Below are 18,530 nucleotides of genomic sequence, written 5' to 3'. Positions count from 1 at the left end.
TAGACCTATGCTCCTCCCCCTGCCCCTCTACCACCCCCTCCCCTCACCATTTTATTCAGGCTCTTGTCTGAAACTTTGGTTATGTATCATTATCTTTGCTATATATTGTAAACTGTATGACCTGCTGAGTTTTCCAAGCATTGTGTTTTTACTCTCCACACAGAGTAGGGGATACTGGTCTCTGTTAATTTGGTAGGTTTTGGATGATATAATAGCCAGGCCAGATGGACCTTGATAAATTACAGACTGATTGTGATGTCATTAAATAACCATATAAGTCGTTCTTTTTTCCTAGTGAGACCTCTAAAATAATTAACTGGAGAAACAAAAAAAGTACAGATGCTGGAATCTTGAGTGAACAAAAAAAAACCTGAAGGACTCGGGTCATGCATGCAGCATCCATGGAGAGAGATGGTTAGTCAAAATTTTGGGTCAGGATACTTCATTGAGACTGACTGCTTGTTATTTGTTTCTTCTGAAATCAGACAAATGTTTGGAGTTATCAAACTTTGCACAAATTGCACAGATCAAGCAAACCACCTGCAGCTCATTGAGTTAAAATAAAATTAAATGAGTTGATCACATTGTGACAACTGGCTGTTTAAACGAACTAAGTGTGGCAGGATTGATGTCTCATCAGATTATATATAACAGTCCAGAGTAAGCTGCATGATAAACTGGAAACCTGTACATTTTAGTTGCCCAGGAAGATAAAAGCCAAGGGAATTCAAAAGGGAGATGCAAAGCATTCTCAGATGGGACCTTGGCAGGTAGGCATACAGAATCTGGTACTCCCATTGTATGCCAAATACAGAGGGGAGAGAGGGACTGAAGAGGAAAGGAAGGTAAAGCAGATGATATAAATCAATGGCACTGAGATGACCACAGACTTCCATAGAAAGTTTCTTGGGTTCAAAGTTAGTGCATCATTCAACCCTTCCATAGGGTGTCCATTGATAAACATTTCCATACACTTCTTCCACCTGAAATTGTAAATCTCAGTTGAGCAATAACAGACTTTCTCAGAGACCTGATATATTTATGTCAATATTGATCCAAGTTCATATGTGAGACACAAACACAATCAGTGAAGGTGATAAAAGAATGAATCATGAGATTCAAGAAAAAACCCCGTGCATGCTATCTCCTTCAGGGTGGTGGTTCGAGAGCCCGAGAACAATGCAACACAGCCATGGGCAATTCAGAAAGTGTTCAACAGCCCCTCTGCTGCTCCCTCTCCTCAGCTTGGCAAACATTTCTCCAATTTCCTTTGTAAAATGTCTGTAACCTGTTTCATCACCTTTCAGGCAACACATTCACATCACACCAAATCCAATTAAGGTTACTGGATATTGACCATGGTGCTGCAACAGCAGGTAGGAATAACCAGTCCTCCCTCCATCCTGGACACTTTCCCCCAGTTGGATCAGGCTTCTGAAGGACACATCTCCCCCAGCCATAGCAGCCCTCCCTTTGGACATGCCTCCCTGTCCAAGCCAGGGAAGCCCTCCCTCTGGATACACCCTCCCCCACAACTGGGGAAGCCCTCCCTCTGGACCCACCTCCCACCTATCCTTGGTAGACCACCTTCTGAACGCATCTCCCCTGATCCAAACCCTATTCCCCAGCAATTTTCCTTCACCAAGTGCGCCACACCACTGATTTACGTTTTGCACCTGGATCTTCAGAATATGAATGGAACCCAGACGACCTTACTAAATGCATGGACTATATCACTGGAGTCAGGGTTGGTGTTCACCAATACTAAAATTATATGATTAGGTTCAAATTAAATTTAGTTCTCCCCGTTGTCTGTGTAATAGCAGATTAGGCTTATATTTGTTGTGTGCTGCCTCCTAGCCTTGATCAATGACTAGTTTCCACAGTTTCTCTGCATTCAACAAATCACAAGCACTGGCTTTGGTTTCAATGTGGAGAGCTGCCAGCTTGATAGTCAAAGAGAATAGACATTTGCCTTTTCCAGTTATATTCAGCACCCCTTCAATTATTGAACAGCCATTATTAAGATCAATCAACTGAGCTACAAAAACCCTCTACTGTACAGTAGGTGGGTAGATAGATTTTAATACATTGGGATAGTGATTATCTTCTCTATTCCATTTTGTATGTTTAAAAGGCCATACTAAGTTAGTTACAAATGTGAATAGCAGACGCAATTTCGTTTACAATGTGAACATTTGGTCTCTCATTAAGAGTTTGAGCCTGATCTCTCAATTTTACACTTTCAAGTTTCTAAGCAAACATCACAGATATGAGCAAGTGTACCAGGCAAAGTTATCCACAACCACCTCAGGATCTCTATACCCCTACACACACTTGGCTGATCTTGCAAATTTCCATCCACAAGAACTTGACAAAGCAAATCTTCACTTTCCATGCCCACTCTAACCAGGAACTGATCACCCCTCTTTCCTGTTCATGGCTTTCGGTTCATCCACTCAAGAATCCCACCATCCCTCCCCCACAACCCTTCATCAACTCTGTAACATCCTTCAGATCTGAGAAATTGCCACACTCCTTCAATGTTGTCTTTTTGAATCACAGAAAGTAATTATTCCTTTTACTCGAGACAACATGATTCCTACACTAGAATTGATTTATTTTTGGCATCAGCCCAATTGGAGGGTAGGATAGTGGAAATCAAGTACATGGCTCAGCTACTGTTGGACCACTCACCCTTGACTTTATCCATCATAATGACAGATAAGCAGGACTTGGTGTACAGATGACACCTGAACATGTTGCTGTTGGGAAAACCAGAATTTTGTAGCTTTGTTAAAGCCAAAATGTCCCTCTACTGAGAATAACTTCCTAATATGGGACACACTGAAGGGGTTGAATAATTGAATATACCAAGAGCATCAAAAAGGGGCACATGAAGGAGATTAATGATTTAGAACAGGAAATAGCCAACTGGAAAAGGATTATCAAAGGTCAGGCACAGAGAAAAAATAGAGGAATTTGGTGAATAAAAAGCTCAAATACAATACGTTACAAACGTAAGACAGAAAAGTTGATTTTAAGATCTAGACAGCAGTACCATGAGCTGAGGAAGAGGGCCCATAAAGTCTTGTCCTGGCAGGTGAAGGAGGAAGAGGCCTCAAGGATAATCAATGCCATTCAAACAGGGGAAGGTATGATCTCACGTAAACCAAAAGAAATAAACATTTAGAAGGTTTTACAAAGAAATGTATAAATCTGAGTCAGGGGAGATCCTACCAAAATAAATTATTTCTTGCTTTCATTGGACCTATCAAATTTGGATCAGGAAGAGCAAGAGGGGCTGAGTGCCCCTTTCTCTAAAGAGAGATTGCTTGGACCCTGTGCTCTTTGCAAGCTGGCAAATCACCAGAGGAGGATGGTTTCCCTGTCAAATTTTATAAAGCGTTCAAAGATCTTTTAATGCCCGTTCTTATGAAGGTGGTGGATCAGGTGGCAGAGATGCATACCCTCCCGGAGTCTTTCTCAACAGCAATCATCATGGTGATCCCAAAAAAAGGCAGGAACCCATTGAATCCTGCCTCGTATAGACCCATCTTGTTATTGAATACAGATTATAAAGTCATCGCAAAAGCATTGGACAATAGGTTGGCAGAATATTTGCCAACATTAACAAATCCAGCTTGGGCTGGATTTGTAGAAAAGAGACAATCAGCAAACAAGATAGCTAGATTGCTTAATATAGTACATCTGGCACAGTAAGAGGTGGATCCAGGAGTGGCCGTAGCTCTGGATGTGGAGAAGGCCTTCGACACATCTAGCACTGATGACTCCACTCACACTGTAGAGACACAGGTCTTTCCACCATATTTCTTTGATTATTGTGCCAAAGTCCGACTCCCATCTCTCCCTCGACCTGTGTAAGCCCGAGTTTGGGCCCTCACTTTGGAATATGTAATACATCTTAGAGGTAAATTTACACACATTCCCCTTTCAAATTAGAATCTCCATGCTATCACAGTCAAGTAGGATCATAGATGGTTCCCAATGTTTCCCTTAAGAAGGATCTTATTTGCAGATAGCAGAAGAATGTTCTATTAGACAAATTATATTTGTTCTTCAACTGCTCAAATGACGTAAGCTGCCCCACTTCTAACAATCCTCAATACATCTTTATTACCCAGAGTCAAGGGTATTAAATTATTCTTTTCCACGTCTGAAGTACATGCTTTGATGTGGGGTTATCCATTTTTTTTGAGTATAATTTGGTGTCCAACTTATATATGAATTCTCCTGCTATCTTTTCACCTACTGCATGTAAAGGGTGAGGCAATAAACCTTGCCTGGGCTGCCCAATAATACTTTTTGAAATCAGGTAATTTTAAACCCCCAAATTATAGTCCCATGTCAACTTTTCCATGTAGATTCTAGCCACTTTATCACTCCACAGGAACCTTCTGCACATTTGCTGAGCATCTTAAAACCCTGGAGCAATGAAATGAGTAACGATTGAAAAAGATACTGGAGCCTTGGCATCACCATCATTCTGACTTTGCCCATCAGTTAACTCTTCTCACGGCCATTTAAATTTACTTTCCTGTTGATATTGTTTATAATCCCCATTCGTCAAAGGCATAATCTCATTTTTGTCCAGAGACCTCCAAGACCTTCCCATAATCCTCCAGTGTGGTCCTCAGACTGGCCAATAACCACCCCCCCGCCACCCCCAACCTCTGGGTCTGTCAAATAAACTAATGCATCATCGGAGGCAGAAAATGAGGCAGAAAATGCCACAGATCCACAGCTCTCGGGGTGAAAAAGTTTTTCCTCAACTCTGTTCTAAATGGCCTACTCCTTATTCTTAAATTGTGGCTTCTGATTCTAAACTCCCCCAGCATTGGGAACATGCTTCCTGCCTCTAAGAGTTCATTCCCTTAATAATCTTATACATTTCAATCAGATTACCTCACATCCTTCTAAATTCCAGTGTATACAAGCCCAGTTGTTCCAATCTTTCAAAATATGACAGTCCCGCCATCCCAGGAACCAACCTTGTGTACCTACACTGCACTCCCTCAATATCAAGAATATGCTTCCTCAAATTTGGAGATCAAAACTGCACACGATACACCAAATGCAGTCTCACCTGGGCCCTGTACAATCGCAGAAGGACCTCTGCTCCTATACTCAACTCCCTTGTTATGAAGGCCAACATGCAATTAGCCTTCTTCACTGCCTGCTGTACCTGCATGCTTACTTTCAGTAAATGATGAATAAGGAAACCCAGATCATGTTGTACTTCCCCTTTTCCTAACTTGACACCATTCACATAGTAATCTGCCTTACTGTTCTTCTGCAATCCACATTAAACTGCATTTGCCACGCATCTTACCACTCACCCAACCTGTTCAAGTCACTCTGCATTCTCAGAACATCCTCCTCATATTTCACACTGCCCCCCAACTTTGTGTCATCTGCAAATTTGCTAATGTTACTTTTAATCCTTTCATCTAAATCATTAATGTATATTGTAAATAGCTGTGGTCCCAGCACCGAGCCTTGTGGTACTCCACTAGTCACTGCCTGCCATTCTGAAAAGGTCCTGTTAATCCCTACTCTTTCTTTTCTGTCTTCCAACCAATTTTCCATCTATGTCAGTACCCTACCCCCAATACCATGTACTCTAATTTTGCTCACCAATCTCCTATGTGGAACCTTATCAAAGGCTTTCTAAAAGTCCAGGTATATTACATCCACTGGCCCTCTCTTGTTCATTTTCATAGTTACATCTTTAAAAATTCCAGTAGATTAGTCAAGCATGATTTTCCCTTAACAAATTCATGCTGACTTGGACCTAACCTGTTACTGCTATCCAAATATGCCGCCATTTTATCTATGGAATTTTAATCTAATATTGATATAAAGTGGCATGTTACTTCCAAATGTCCTGACACATTCTTTAATCAGTTTGTCCAAGAGAGGACATCTTTGATTAAAAAGTCTCAATCAATTTCATTGTCCCTTGAGTTGAGAGAATTCACACATAGACCTATAGTTTATCAGGAAATATCTAATTAAATATATAAATGGGATGAGGCAAAGGGTACGCTGCACTAGAGAAAAACTGAAAATATGTCTTGCATTTGTTCAGCTTCTGTTACAATCTCAGTTAACAAAATACTTACATATCTGATGTGGGAAATACAGCAATCACTGTGCACAGCAAGCTTCCACAGGCAATGACATATTCAGAACATCTTTTTGCAGTGATGTTGACTGACAGATAAGTAGAGGATTGGACAGAGGGGAGAACTTGCTGCTCCTCAAGGTTAACAACGTGGGCCTTCAGCAGATGCACAAGAACTCAGTTTGGGTCTTAGCTTAATGATTTATCCAAACAAAGAAGGTTTGAAGATTAAAAAAAGAAAAACTAGCTCATAAAAAAATGTGAAAAACAAAAGTGCCTCACTTACAATGCAATTCCACCTGCAGCCATTTCCTCACCAATTACAGCCTTCCTGCCTGGGCAATTTATCAATAAAGCTACGGATCAAATTGCAAATGCAGTGCAGTCAGCCCTGTGAGCTACTGCCCTGAGCATCTCCTCTTGATAAATGTGAATGCTGTTTCTTCAATGTAACCCTCAATTTTGGCTCAATAATAAAAGAAATTCATTATTCAGTATTCACTAGCAATCATATTATCCAAAAGCAAATTTTAGTTCAAAACTACTGAAACATTTATTATTCCCAAATGAATCAGGAAACGTTAACTTTTTCAATACATTTCTATGCTTTATAAATGAAGAAAATATTGGTTCTTTGTACTGGTGATGGTAGCACAGCAAGAAATTAAGCTGAAGAGAGTGAATCCCAAGGGTATCCCACTTTGAAATGTTTCTCTCCATCTACCCATTCTGGGTTGTAGTTCAGTGAGCAGCACTCTCATTTGTGTCCCATTTAGATACAAAATCCAGACTAACACTGGGTGCGCCACACAGCCAGAAGTACCAGTTTAAAATTAGACATTAAAGGGAGATCCTCCCCAATTCCAGGTAGACAAAAAAGATCCACTGCCACTGTTCAAGTCTTAGTTTATTTCTTGATTGCTAAAATTTGATTTAAGATCTCCTCCTGAGATCCCATCACAAAGATAGGCATTTCTCCATGGCAAGGAAAATGTTGCATCCCTGCATTGAGAAAGTCAGGGTATCCGGAAATCGTCCCTGAGACATTTCCAAGCTAGGTCAAATGCAGCAGCTGCAGGGAAGCCCTGCCACTAGCAGATACCCTTCTGTGTCCACACCATCCTGATTCAGACATATATCACCATTTCTTCATTGTAACTGGGTCTAAACCCTGGGACTCCCTCACCAATGGCACTGTGGGAACCCCTTCCCCAGAAGGACTGCAGTTCATCATCACTTTCTCTGGGGCATTTGGGGATTAGCAATAAATGCTTGCCTTGATAAGGATGGCACATCTTTCCATTGCCAAATCCAAAGTTAGACTGACGTGTTTTGGCATATTTAATTTGTCCCAACAATTATTCTTCAATTCTGAGCAAAGGTTCCTGATCCAAAATGTTAATTGGTTTGCCTCTCCAAAGATGCTGATTTACTGGCTGAGTTATCCTACTTCTGTTTCTGGTTTTGCAGTTTTATTTATTTTAATTCAACGGCGTACTAATAAATATCACAAAAATATAAATTCTAATTTTTCTATGAAGCAGACATCTTTTGATGCCTCTCAATTGTTGATGTTGATAAACACATTAGTCATAACCACTCCATTACTGTCAGAAATTTCTTTCTGCACAGGTAAGGTTCAGAAAGGTTAGCCTCGATTACATCCAAATAAAATGCATTGATGCTGTAATGCCAAATACAACTCTACTGGAAACAGATCATGTCTGGTTGACACAGTGCCAAAGATTGTGCAATAACTGAAGCTTGGCACTAATTCCACCAAACAATGGTCTTATAGCATCAAAGTGGACAAACACTGCCTGGTATATTTCCCTGTGTCTATCTCAACATTGTCTAATTTTAATTTTTTTAAAAATTAAACATTCAGCACCGTAACAGGCCATTTCGGCCTACGAGTACTTGCCGTCAAATTTACACCCAATTAACTATACCCCCAGTACGCTTTGAATGGTGGGAGGAAACCAGAGCCCCTGGGGAAAACCCATGCAGACACAGGGAGAACGTACAAACTCCTTACAGACGGTGCGGGACTCTAACCCCAGTCTCAGTCGCTGATGCTGTAAAGGTGTTGCACTAACCGCTATGCCAACTGTGCTGCCCCAAATCAGGAACCATTTAATCATCTGATGGTGGGATTGAGTCCCCGTGCCTGATATTGAATTAGCTAATCTCTGTATTTATTCATCTCTGGCAAGGCCAGCATTTATTACACATCTCTATTTGCCTGAGGTAATGAACCACCTTGCTGAACTACTGTGGGGCGTGTGCTGAAGGTGCTGTTGGGTATCAATTCAAATCTAGGGATATTGGATTTAGGCCCAGCAACAAATTCCTACTTTACATGTGGAGACATCTGAAGGAGAAGGTGCCACTGTCCTTCTCTGTGGCATAACTCAACTGACAACTCAAATCCTTTCCACCATCTACAGGGCACTCATCTGCCCGAAGAAGTGTTGTCTAAGAGTGCTGAAACTCAACAGCATTCAGGATCATTTTATATGCATTTCACATTGCAGCTCTGGTGCTCCATTGAACTGTGGCTGAGTGATGGATAGATCAGCAATCACAAACAGCTTCATCCTGAATGCTGTTAAGTTTACGCACTTGTGGACAGCACTTATCCAGGCAGGTGGAGAGTATTCTGTCACGCTCTTGACTTGTTCCCTGCAGATGGTGGAAAGAATTTAAGTTGTCAGTTGAGTCATGCCACAGGATACTGGAGCCTTTGACCTGCTAATTGTTGGAACCAAATTCTGCCCTTTAAAACCACCCACCCAAAAATTAAATATGTTGTTTCATTACTAATCCAATTGTCTAGTTTATTACCAGTACTTTTGTTAATGCTTTATTTAAATTCATTTTGGTATAAAAAAGTACAATGCATCTTTCACTAACCTTATACTGCACATGGTTTGTGGGCTGTGGTTATGTTGAGCACCCAAGGTAGATAATACCTCTAGAATGTCTCTGAACCAGAGAACCAGTCACATAGCTACACAGCATGGAAAAAGACCCTTCAGCCCAGCTTGTCCATGTTGATCAAGTTTCTACCTGAGCATTTACCTGCATTTAGCTCATATCCCACAATATCTTTCCTCTCCACAAACCAGTGCAAATATGTCACAAATATCATAAATGTCACTGCCTCTGACTGAGTTTGTTTGTACAATGTGAATTCTATTCAGTTTCTTCTTCCAGCCTCTCATACAGTGATGGTGACAATGTTGTAAAACAAATCAGATCTCCCAAAATCAAATTAGAGGCACTTCACCTAATAGTTCAATCTCACAGCAAAAGAAAATGATTTAAATTCCATACATCAGTCATTTATATAAACCCAAGAGTAGAAAATTGTCACAATACATCACAATCAAACACGACCATCATTTTCTGTCTGGGCATGTTGCAACCTTTTGCCTCAATTATCTCAGTTAACAACTTTGTCTGAATTTGAACTGGATGCTTACTGCAATAATGACTTGCCAGAAATTCGCAAGTGTTGTACTTGTACTTTCTATCGTCCTCTAACATCCCCATTAACCATATGATCTGTACAACATACTGCCGTGGTATCTCTGGCAACACACCAAAATATATCCCCTTTGTCCTTTCAGCCCAGCCTAGCCGACATTTGCTGAAACTTGAAACTACCATAATTTAGTTTTCAGGGTCAGCCATGGATGATGCCTGACCTGCTGAGTGCTTCCAGCATATTCGGTTTTATTTCAGATTTCAGGCATCTGCGTTTTTAAAAATATTTGCTTATGGGAATATAGGGAAGAGAGGACAACAGAAGGCAATGGCTTTGTCTGACTAATGTCTGACTGAGGACTGCAGTTAATCCAGGAGTGACAGCAGAGAATGAGTGAGGTGTCTTCAATGCACACTTGGAGTTGATGCATAAAAAAAATTCAGCACTACAACCTTCTAATGATCTGATTATGAATAACAACAATATTAAACACTATATCTATAAAACATGTCTTTCAAAATATTTACTTATTTTTTTAAAAAGGAATAATAATAACAGAAAGAACTCATAGTGGCCAAAGTCCCAAACACATTACAAAACAAAGAATTAGTGGGGAAACTCAGCAAGTCAGACAGCATCCATGGGGTAGAAATGGTAAGTCAATGTGTTGGGTTGGGACATTATCAAGATCAGTGGTTTTCAAACTCCACCCCCCCCAACTCACATTCCACCTAAGCAATGCCTATGCCATAAGTGCTCTGTGATTAGTAAGAGATTGCTTAAGGTGGTGTGTGAGTGGGAAGGGATGGTTGAGAATCACTGCTCTAGACCCATTTGTTACTGAAATATTTTGCGAGAGGAAAAATGGTCATTGGCCCACTTCCTTTCTAGTTATGAAACCGTGCACATAATGATTCAATTAGGTACGATTAAAACAGTGGTTTTCAAACTTTTTTCTTTCCACTTACATACAACCTTAAGTAATCCCTTACTTATCACAAGGCATTTATGGCATCGGGATTACTCAAGGTGGAATTGTGGAGCCAAAAAAGACATAGCCACCACATTGAATGTCGTTAACGACTGTTTTATTCAGTCCCTTTAAGGGCAGCATGAGCAGAGTCACCGCATGCGTGGTGACGTCATAATCGCTGCCTAAGGCGCGCGCCAGGCAGGAGACTTGAGGCAGGGAGAAACCCTGATGGCGCCATCTTCTTATGGCTGTCCTGCCACGTGGCGTTACACATGGGGCTGGTTCGCCATAAAAGAGAGTGCCACCACACAACTCAGCACCCCCCCCCCCCAGAACCGGCTACGCTTACCGCCGCTTGGGCAGGCGGACCCGGTGCTTGGGCATGGCTTTGTGCACCAGCCACAATAGGTTCGAGTGCGTCGCCTTCAAACGGTCCACGGTGAAAAGTTTGTTTTTCTCCCCTAATCCAAAATGGAAGTCCTGCTGGACCGCTGGAGGACCTTGTACGGACCCTCGTAAGGGCATTGCAAAGGTGCCGTCTATGGACCACACCAGGTGAAAATTAATTCCGCTGAGTCCAATTCTTTGGGAAAATGTGTTGGCCGAGCGCCGTGATATGAAGGAGGTGGGGAGGCTAGGGAGGAGAGCTTCCTACGGAGATTCGCCAACAGGCTCACATGCTCAGACATGACCTTGGGCTCTGGGCCAAAGAACTCACTGGAGAGCAGTGCACTGTATACCAGTTCCACAGAAGGGGCCTGCAGGTCCTCCTTAGGTGCTGTCCTGATACCGAGAAGGACCCAGGGTAGTTCATCCGCCCAGCCTGGGCCGGTGAGGTTAGCCATGAGGGCGGATTTCAGATGAAGATGAAATCTCTCCATTTACCTGCGGGTGGTAGGCTGTGGTGTGGTAGAGTTTAACCCCCAGGAAGTTTGCCAGCTGAGCCCAAAGTGCGGAGGTGAACTGGACACCTCTGTCACTGTTGATAAACGCTGGGACCCAGAATCGAGTGATCCAATGACTGACTAAGTTCCTGGTGCACATCTCTGTGGAAACCTCTCTAATAGGAATGGCCTTCGGCCACCTTGTGGTTCAGTCAGCTATTGTGAGGAGGTAGCGCGCCTCCCTGGACACCGGCAGGGGGCCTATGACATCAACATGGACGTGCTGAAATCTCTGCACCGCCGGGTCGAATTGATAGATCGGGGCCTGCATATGTCGGTGGACCTAGGAGGCCTGGCACCTGTTGCAGTTCCTTGCCATCTCAGCCACCTCTTTTTTGAGCCCGTGCCACACTACCATCCACACTGATGTCTTCACTGGGGGGTGGGCTAGGTCGTGGACTAAGCTGAAAACCCTCAACCTCCACTGCAGTGGATCATGGTGGGCCAGTGGAGACGTCGCAGAGCAGCATGTCCGGGCTGTTGGACAACTGAATGCCTCTGAGATCAAGGCCAGAGGTGGCGGTCCGGAGAGCCTGCATCTCTGCGTCGTGCTTCTGGGCCTGTGCCAATTGTGTGTAGTCAAGGCCGGGGGCGAGGGTGTTGATCACCAGACGAGAGAGCGCATCTGCTGCGACGTTGTCTTTGCCTGCCCTGTGCCAGATGTCGGTGGTGAACTCCGACACGTAAGAGAGGTGGTGTTGCTGGCGGGTTGACCATGGATCTTTGGCCATAGCGAGTGCCTGAGTGAGGGGCTTGTGGTCCGTGAACACTGTGATGGGCCTGCCCTCCAGAAAGAAGCGAAAGTGCTGGATGGCCAGGTACAGCGCCAGGAGCTCCCAGTTGAAAGTGCTGTACTTGAACTCCGGCAGGCGCAGCTGTTTGCTAAAAACGGCCATTGAGCCACTGTTCAATTATTCCCCCTACCGCCGTGGCTGAGGCGTCCACTGAGAGTGTTGTGTGTACCTCCGGGTGCGGATGCACCAGTAGAGTTGCATTGGCGAGGGCCTCCTTTGTTGAAGCAAAGGCACCCTCTGCCTCCTCCAACCAGGCCAGGACCATCTCCTTCGCGGCGATCAACGTGAACAGCAGTCGCATGGTGCGGGAGGCACCAGGGATAAACCAATGATAAAAATTCACAATCCCCACGAACTCCTGCAGGCCCTTGAGGGTGGTTGCCTTGGTGAACCATTGGACAGCTCAGGCACTGGGGCAGCCCCGGCCGCTGAGATAGTGTGCCCCAGGAATTGCAGCATCTGCTTGCCAAACTGGCAATTGGCCACGTTGACCATGAGGCCGAATTCCACCAGTTGGAAAACAGGGCATGTGCTCTTTGCGGTTGCGGGTGGTGATAAGAATATCATCTAGGTAAATAAACACAAAGTCCAAGTCCCTACCCACTGCGTCCATGAGGCGCTGAAAAGTCTGGGCCGCATTCTTGAGCCCAAAGGGCATACGTAGAAATTCAAAGAGACCAAAGGGGGTGATAATCGCCGTCTTGCGATGTTCTCAGGGTGGACAGGGATATGATGATAGCCCCGCACCAGATCGACCTTGGAGAAGACTTGAGCGCCATGGAGATTCACCAAGAAGTCTTGAATGTGGGGAACTGGGTATCTGTCCGGTGTGGTTGCGTCGTTCAAATGCCGGTAGTCCCCACAGGGTCTCCAGCCCCCAGAGGATTTGGGGACCATGTGGAGGGGTGATGCCAGGTGCTGTCCGAGCGATGGACGATCCCCAACTCCTGCAGCTGGGAAAACTCCTCCTTTGCTAGCTGCAGCTTTTCGGGCGGAAGCTGTCTGGGTTTGGCATGCAGCAGGGGTCCTTGTGTGGAGATATGATGGTATACCACGTGCTGGGGTAAGGCGGCGCTGATGCATGGTTCCAGGATGACGGGGAACTCACGGAGTATGGTCGAATACTCGTCCCTGGTGGTAGAAATGGTGGTGATCTTGGGCTTGCAGGCGTCCGTAGCATCCAGGCGCACCGAGTGGAAAGTGTGGGCATTGACCAGCCCCTTGCCCTTCATATCGACCAATAGGCCATGTGCCCTCAGGAAGTCGGCCCCCATCAACGTAGTACCTACCCAGGCTAGCACGAACTTCCAGTGGAATTTTCTCTTTGCTGATCTGGATCTGCATCCTGTGGGTACCAAAGGTCTTGATGGTGGAACCATTGGCTGCCCGCAGGGTGGGACCACGAGATCGGATGCATGTCTCGAGGGCGGTGGGGGCCAGGATGCTCAGCTCTACTCCTGTGTCCACCAGGCAATGCCGGCCGGTGGACTTGTCGGTAATATGAAGGAGGCTATTCATGTGGCCAGCCATCACAGCCATCAACAGAGGCTGGCCGGGTTGTTTCCCTGGAAGTTGCATGGTTGTCGGCACTTAAGGGCTTGCACTCTCCAGCACTGATGATTAAAAGCACCAGGTTGGGTGGTGGTCCTCTGGCTTGTGCTTGGGGGAGGGTTGCGGCCGGCTGGCTCCCGGTCGCTTAACCTGGTTGAGGGCTGCCTCGTTCTCCCTCTTGCTGCACCAGAGGGACATGAGTCCGCCAGGAGCAGTTGGATGTCCTCGGGCATCTGCTTGAGGAAGATCTGACAGAATAGGAAACAAGGCTTGTGATCCTCTACCAGTGCCAGCATTTCATCCATGAGGGCCGATGGACTACGGTCCCCAAACCCGTCAAGGTGGAAGAGTCTGGAAGCACGCTGCTGGGGGGAGAGCCCAAAAGTGCCTAGGAGCAGGTTCTTGAGGGCAGGAATATTTACCCTCGGCCGGTGGGTTGTGTATCAGATCGTCCACCTTGGCTGCTGTTTCTTCGTCCAGCGTGCTCACGATGTGGTAGAACATTGTGGCATCTGCTGAAATATTCCTCAAACGAAACTGCGCCTCCGCCTGCCTGAACCACGTATGTGGGCAATGGGTCCAGAAAAGGGGCAATTTGATGGCCATGGCGTTTATTTCAGTGGGATCCATGTTCTTGAGACCAGAAAGGCGTCTGGGCTCGTCGGGGTCACCAATGTGGAGCTGGCCACAGCCAAGACACAGCCGCTATGTTGAATGTTGTTAACAACTGATTTAGTAAAATTCAGCGCACACCCTGTTAAGGGCAGCATGAGCTCAGTCACCGCATGCCAGGCAGGAGCCTTGAGGCAGGGAGAAACCCTGACGGAGCCATCTTTCCATGGCTGCCCTGCCACGTGGCATTACACGCGGGGCCGGTTCGCCATGAGAGAGTTCGCTGCCACAGAATGTAGAGTTTCGAGGGGCAGTTTTGAAAACCACTGATCTAGCTCAAGCAAAAGATAGAGAGGAACAGAAGGTGGTCATTCAGCCCCTTGAGTTTGTTCCACCATTCAATGAGATCCTGGGCTGATTTATTCTCCTTCCACCACCATCTTTGCTTCCATAACTCCTTAATATCACGGTCCAATGAAACTCAATCCAAGTTAAAATCATTAACTGAGGCTCTGATCTAACCTGGGAAATGGTCACCTATCCTTCATCCATGAGCCTTAATCTGACTTTGAGGCATGCATATCCTTGACTCAATCAACCATGATCTTTCCCATGAAAAAAAAACTATTTCAATGAAATCTTGACTGATCCTTCACAATACAAGCCTAGTTTTTATAACCTAATCCTTCGAGCTCCAGAATATTTGAGTGCATTTATACTGCACTCCTCCCTAAGTAAGGGTGCTAGAACCATACAAGTACTCCAGGGTGGATTAGCAACAGGACTAAGAGGCATTATTCTATTCCTTAATGAGCTCACAGTTGATCTATGATCAAAATCCATCCACCCAAATTTGTTTTAATTCCTCAATATTTTTGATGAACAGAAGACTCAATATCAAACGAACAATGACCCAGAACCAATGGCCATTCATGGAGAGTCCTTGACTCTTTGGCACACTGTTATTCCCATCTAGACTTTTAGATTATGACTTCGAGCCATAATTTGAAATGTAGCAGACACTCAACCCAAAGGGTTCCACTGACTTTAAGAGTAACGGGAAACAATCCTCTTACCTGTAAAAGTAAGAACAGCCTCGGACTGTGTTATGAGTAAAATGTTCCTGAGACTTTTCATTGCCAAAGTCTTCTAGTGGGTCAGACCACAATAAGTCACACATGGGTCCATAAGCAGGGGGTTCTTTGAATCTATCTAACTATAAGGAAGAAAATACAAATTAAAAACATTGAATATAGAAAAAGACATGTACATCAGTAGCAGTACAAACACAAATTTCCATTTGAATGGTAGAAGACTGTTTACAGATTTTTCAATGTGATATTGAATAATGTTAAGGCTTAAAAGGTGAGGATCTGCCACAGCACCACTGTTTGTTACCAGAGACAAGATCACAACAGCAGTCTTGGGAAACAGGTTGGAAGCTCATTTCCCCATCAGAAAATGGACTGCAATGACATTCACACCAAGAACAGAGTTATCTCTGCTTCATCCACTTACCCCAACAAAACACTTCTCAGCACTCCCACCAAGAATGAACATAAACACAATTCCAACTTTTAATTGAGAAGAAAATTCCCTTTCTGCTTGAAATAAGTTATATGAGCAACATTGTATTTTACATCAATATGTGCATAGAATCCCAGATAAAACAATTAAACCCACGATATATCAACAGAAAGCTGATTCTAGAAGGCTTGTGGCACATTTGGCCCTCTCTATCCAATGAATATGTCTGCCTTCAAAAGGCTTTCCCCAAAACTTTGGGGAAATTTGGAAGCAGCTGGCAAAGAAACAATTATTTGAGAAATCCAAATGTTTCTGAATCAAATGGTTTGGTCTTTCTCAAACTCCATGCAAATCAGCCATGTCTCACTGAGAAGGCTGAAGGCATTTTGCTCAAGTTTCACTTCTGCAACTTAATCCAGGCTGATGGTCCAGTGAAACATCAGAACATGATAAACAGAGAGAAACTCCTGGAGTTCCTGCAGGAAAAAGAATAAATCTCATTGCACTGCTTCAAATGGGAGCAAATGTTCTGGGAGTTCCAGGGGAATATTGAGACTACTGCAGTAACAATGATGTCATCATTACCATACTGCTATTCCTAGGAACTTATATACCCTTCACTGTCTACACTATAACAGTACTTTATTAAAAGGTGCTATTGGACAGAGGTTATGTAATACAAACCTCTCTTTATAGTTCCGTTTCAGCCTAGGATAATTGCTTTTCACTCCTGAACCTGTACATTGGCCCAGGTCATTTTTGATAAGCCCAAGTCTGGAAACATACAGTGCTGATATTGGGATATGATACTGTATTCAATTCAAGACAGAAATTCGCAAAACCAAGGACATAGGAATAGCAGGAGGCCCTTCAGCCCTTTATTCGGACTCAAATCACATTGCCACTATTCTCATCATCTTTTCCTAATCCATTCATCTAGTTTTGCCATTTTTCAGTTGATCTATCTTTGCTTCATCTGTTTAGTTTGAGTATGGAATTGGTTGTCACTTGCAGTCTGCTTCTCTACTGGCAAATGGCCCTCAAGTCTGATTACAGCAATTTACTCTGCAATCTATTTAGAAGCTTCATTCAAATGCTTTCGAACAGGTCAAAAAATTAAAAGGAAGTGCATGCAAGGTTTAGGAAGCCACAACCAAACAGGGTCCTTGATTAGAGTAAAGACCTCATTAGGCGGTTAGGAAGGCCAAGAAGGGCCACAAAATATCCTTGAAAAGTAGAAATAAAGAGACATTTTATGCTGACTTTAAAAACAAGAGGATAAAAAGGGAGAGAATAGGATTGCTCAAGGAAAAAAGAGAGAATTTATGCTGGGAATCCAAGGAAGTGAGCAAGATACTAAATGTGTACTTTTCATAGCTATTCACCAAGGAGGACAGTGATGGATAGAATAATATGGAGAATGCTAATATGTTGGGGTATTTTGAGATCAGTGAAGAGGTGATGGTGGTTCTTTTGAAGAGCATTATGATGTTCCCAGGAATTGTTAGGCTAATTACAAAATTTTTGCAAGAGGCAAGTGAAGAGAATGCTAGGGCCTAGATGAATAACTTTGTATCTTCACTATCAATGGTGAGTTCCCAGAGAACTAAAGAACAGCCAGTGTTATACCTGTACCTTTGTTCAAGAAGGTTAATAGGGATAATCCAGGAAATTATAGATCAGTGAGCCTCATATCAGTTGAAGGGAAACTATTGGAGAGGACATATAGGGATAGGATTCATGCACATTTGGAAAGTCATGATCAGATTACAGACAGTCAGCATGGGTCTGAGAGAGGCAAGTTCTGCCTTATCAATTTTTTGAAGAGGGGATAGAGGTCACTGATAAGGGGAGGGCAATGGTAGGCTGATCCGGAAGATAAAGGTGCATGGTATCCATGGTGAGTTGAGGCCTTGGATTTAGAATTAGCTGGCCCATAGAAGACAAGGCATAGTGGTAGAAGGGTGTGATTCTGGCTGGAGGTGCATGACAGTGGTATTCCCCATGGATCAGTGTGGTAACCCCTATGTGACTTGGATGAAAAAAATAGATGTGTGGGTTAGTAATTTTGCAGATGATATAAAGATTGGTGGAATTGTGGACAGTGTAGAGGACTATAAAAAAATACAACAGGATATAAATCAGTTACAAATGTGGTAAAAGAAACAACAGATGGGGTTTAATCCGGACATGTGTGAAGTGTTGCACTGTGGGAGGTCAAATGGAAGGGGAAGGTATACAGTTAATGGGAAGGTTCTTAAAAACATTGATGTGCAGAAGGATCTGGGGACCCAAGTCCAAAGTTCATTGAAAGTGGACATTCAAATAGATAAGGTGGTAAAGGTGTATGGCATGCTTGCTTTCATTGGGCAGGGCATTGAGTATGGGATACAGGAGATCATGTTGCGACTATAGAAAACTTTGATTCGTCATACTTTGTTTGCAGTTCTGGTTGCTGTATTACAGGTAGAATAAGAAGGGTTTGGAA

General features: G+C 43.8%; 1 protein-coding gene across 4 annotated transcripts in view; it reads right to left on the bottom strand.

Moving 5' to 3' along the window:
• The window catches only part of LOC138757740 (protein phosphatase 3 catalytic subunit alpha), a 427,419-nt gene that overhangs the window by 80,881 nt on the left and 328,008 nt on the right, over window positions 1-18,530 (bottom strand). For all 4 annotated transcript variants that reach the window (XM_069925516.1, XM_069925514.1, XM_069925513.1 and 1 more), the window contains one exon: window positions 15,592-15,731. In XM_069925516.1, coding sequence (XP_069781617.1) covers window positions 15,592-15,731 — 140 coding nt within the window. The remainder of the gene's footprint in view (window positions 1-15,591; window positions 15,732-18,530) is intronic.

Source organism: Narcine bancroftii, chromosome 3 (genome assembly GCF_036971445.1).
Source record: "Narcine bancroftii isolate sNarBan1 chromosome 3, sNarBan1.hap1, whole genome shotgun sequence".
NCBI lineage: Eukaryota > Metazoa > Chordata > Chondrichthyes > Torpediniformes > Narcinidae > Narcine > Narcine bancroftii.
This window is presented reverse-complemented; position numbering and strand designations above follow the sequence as displayed.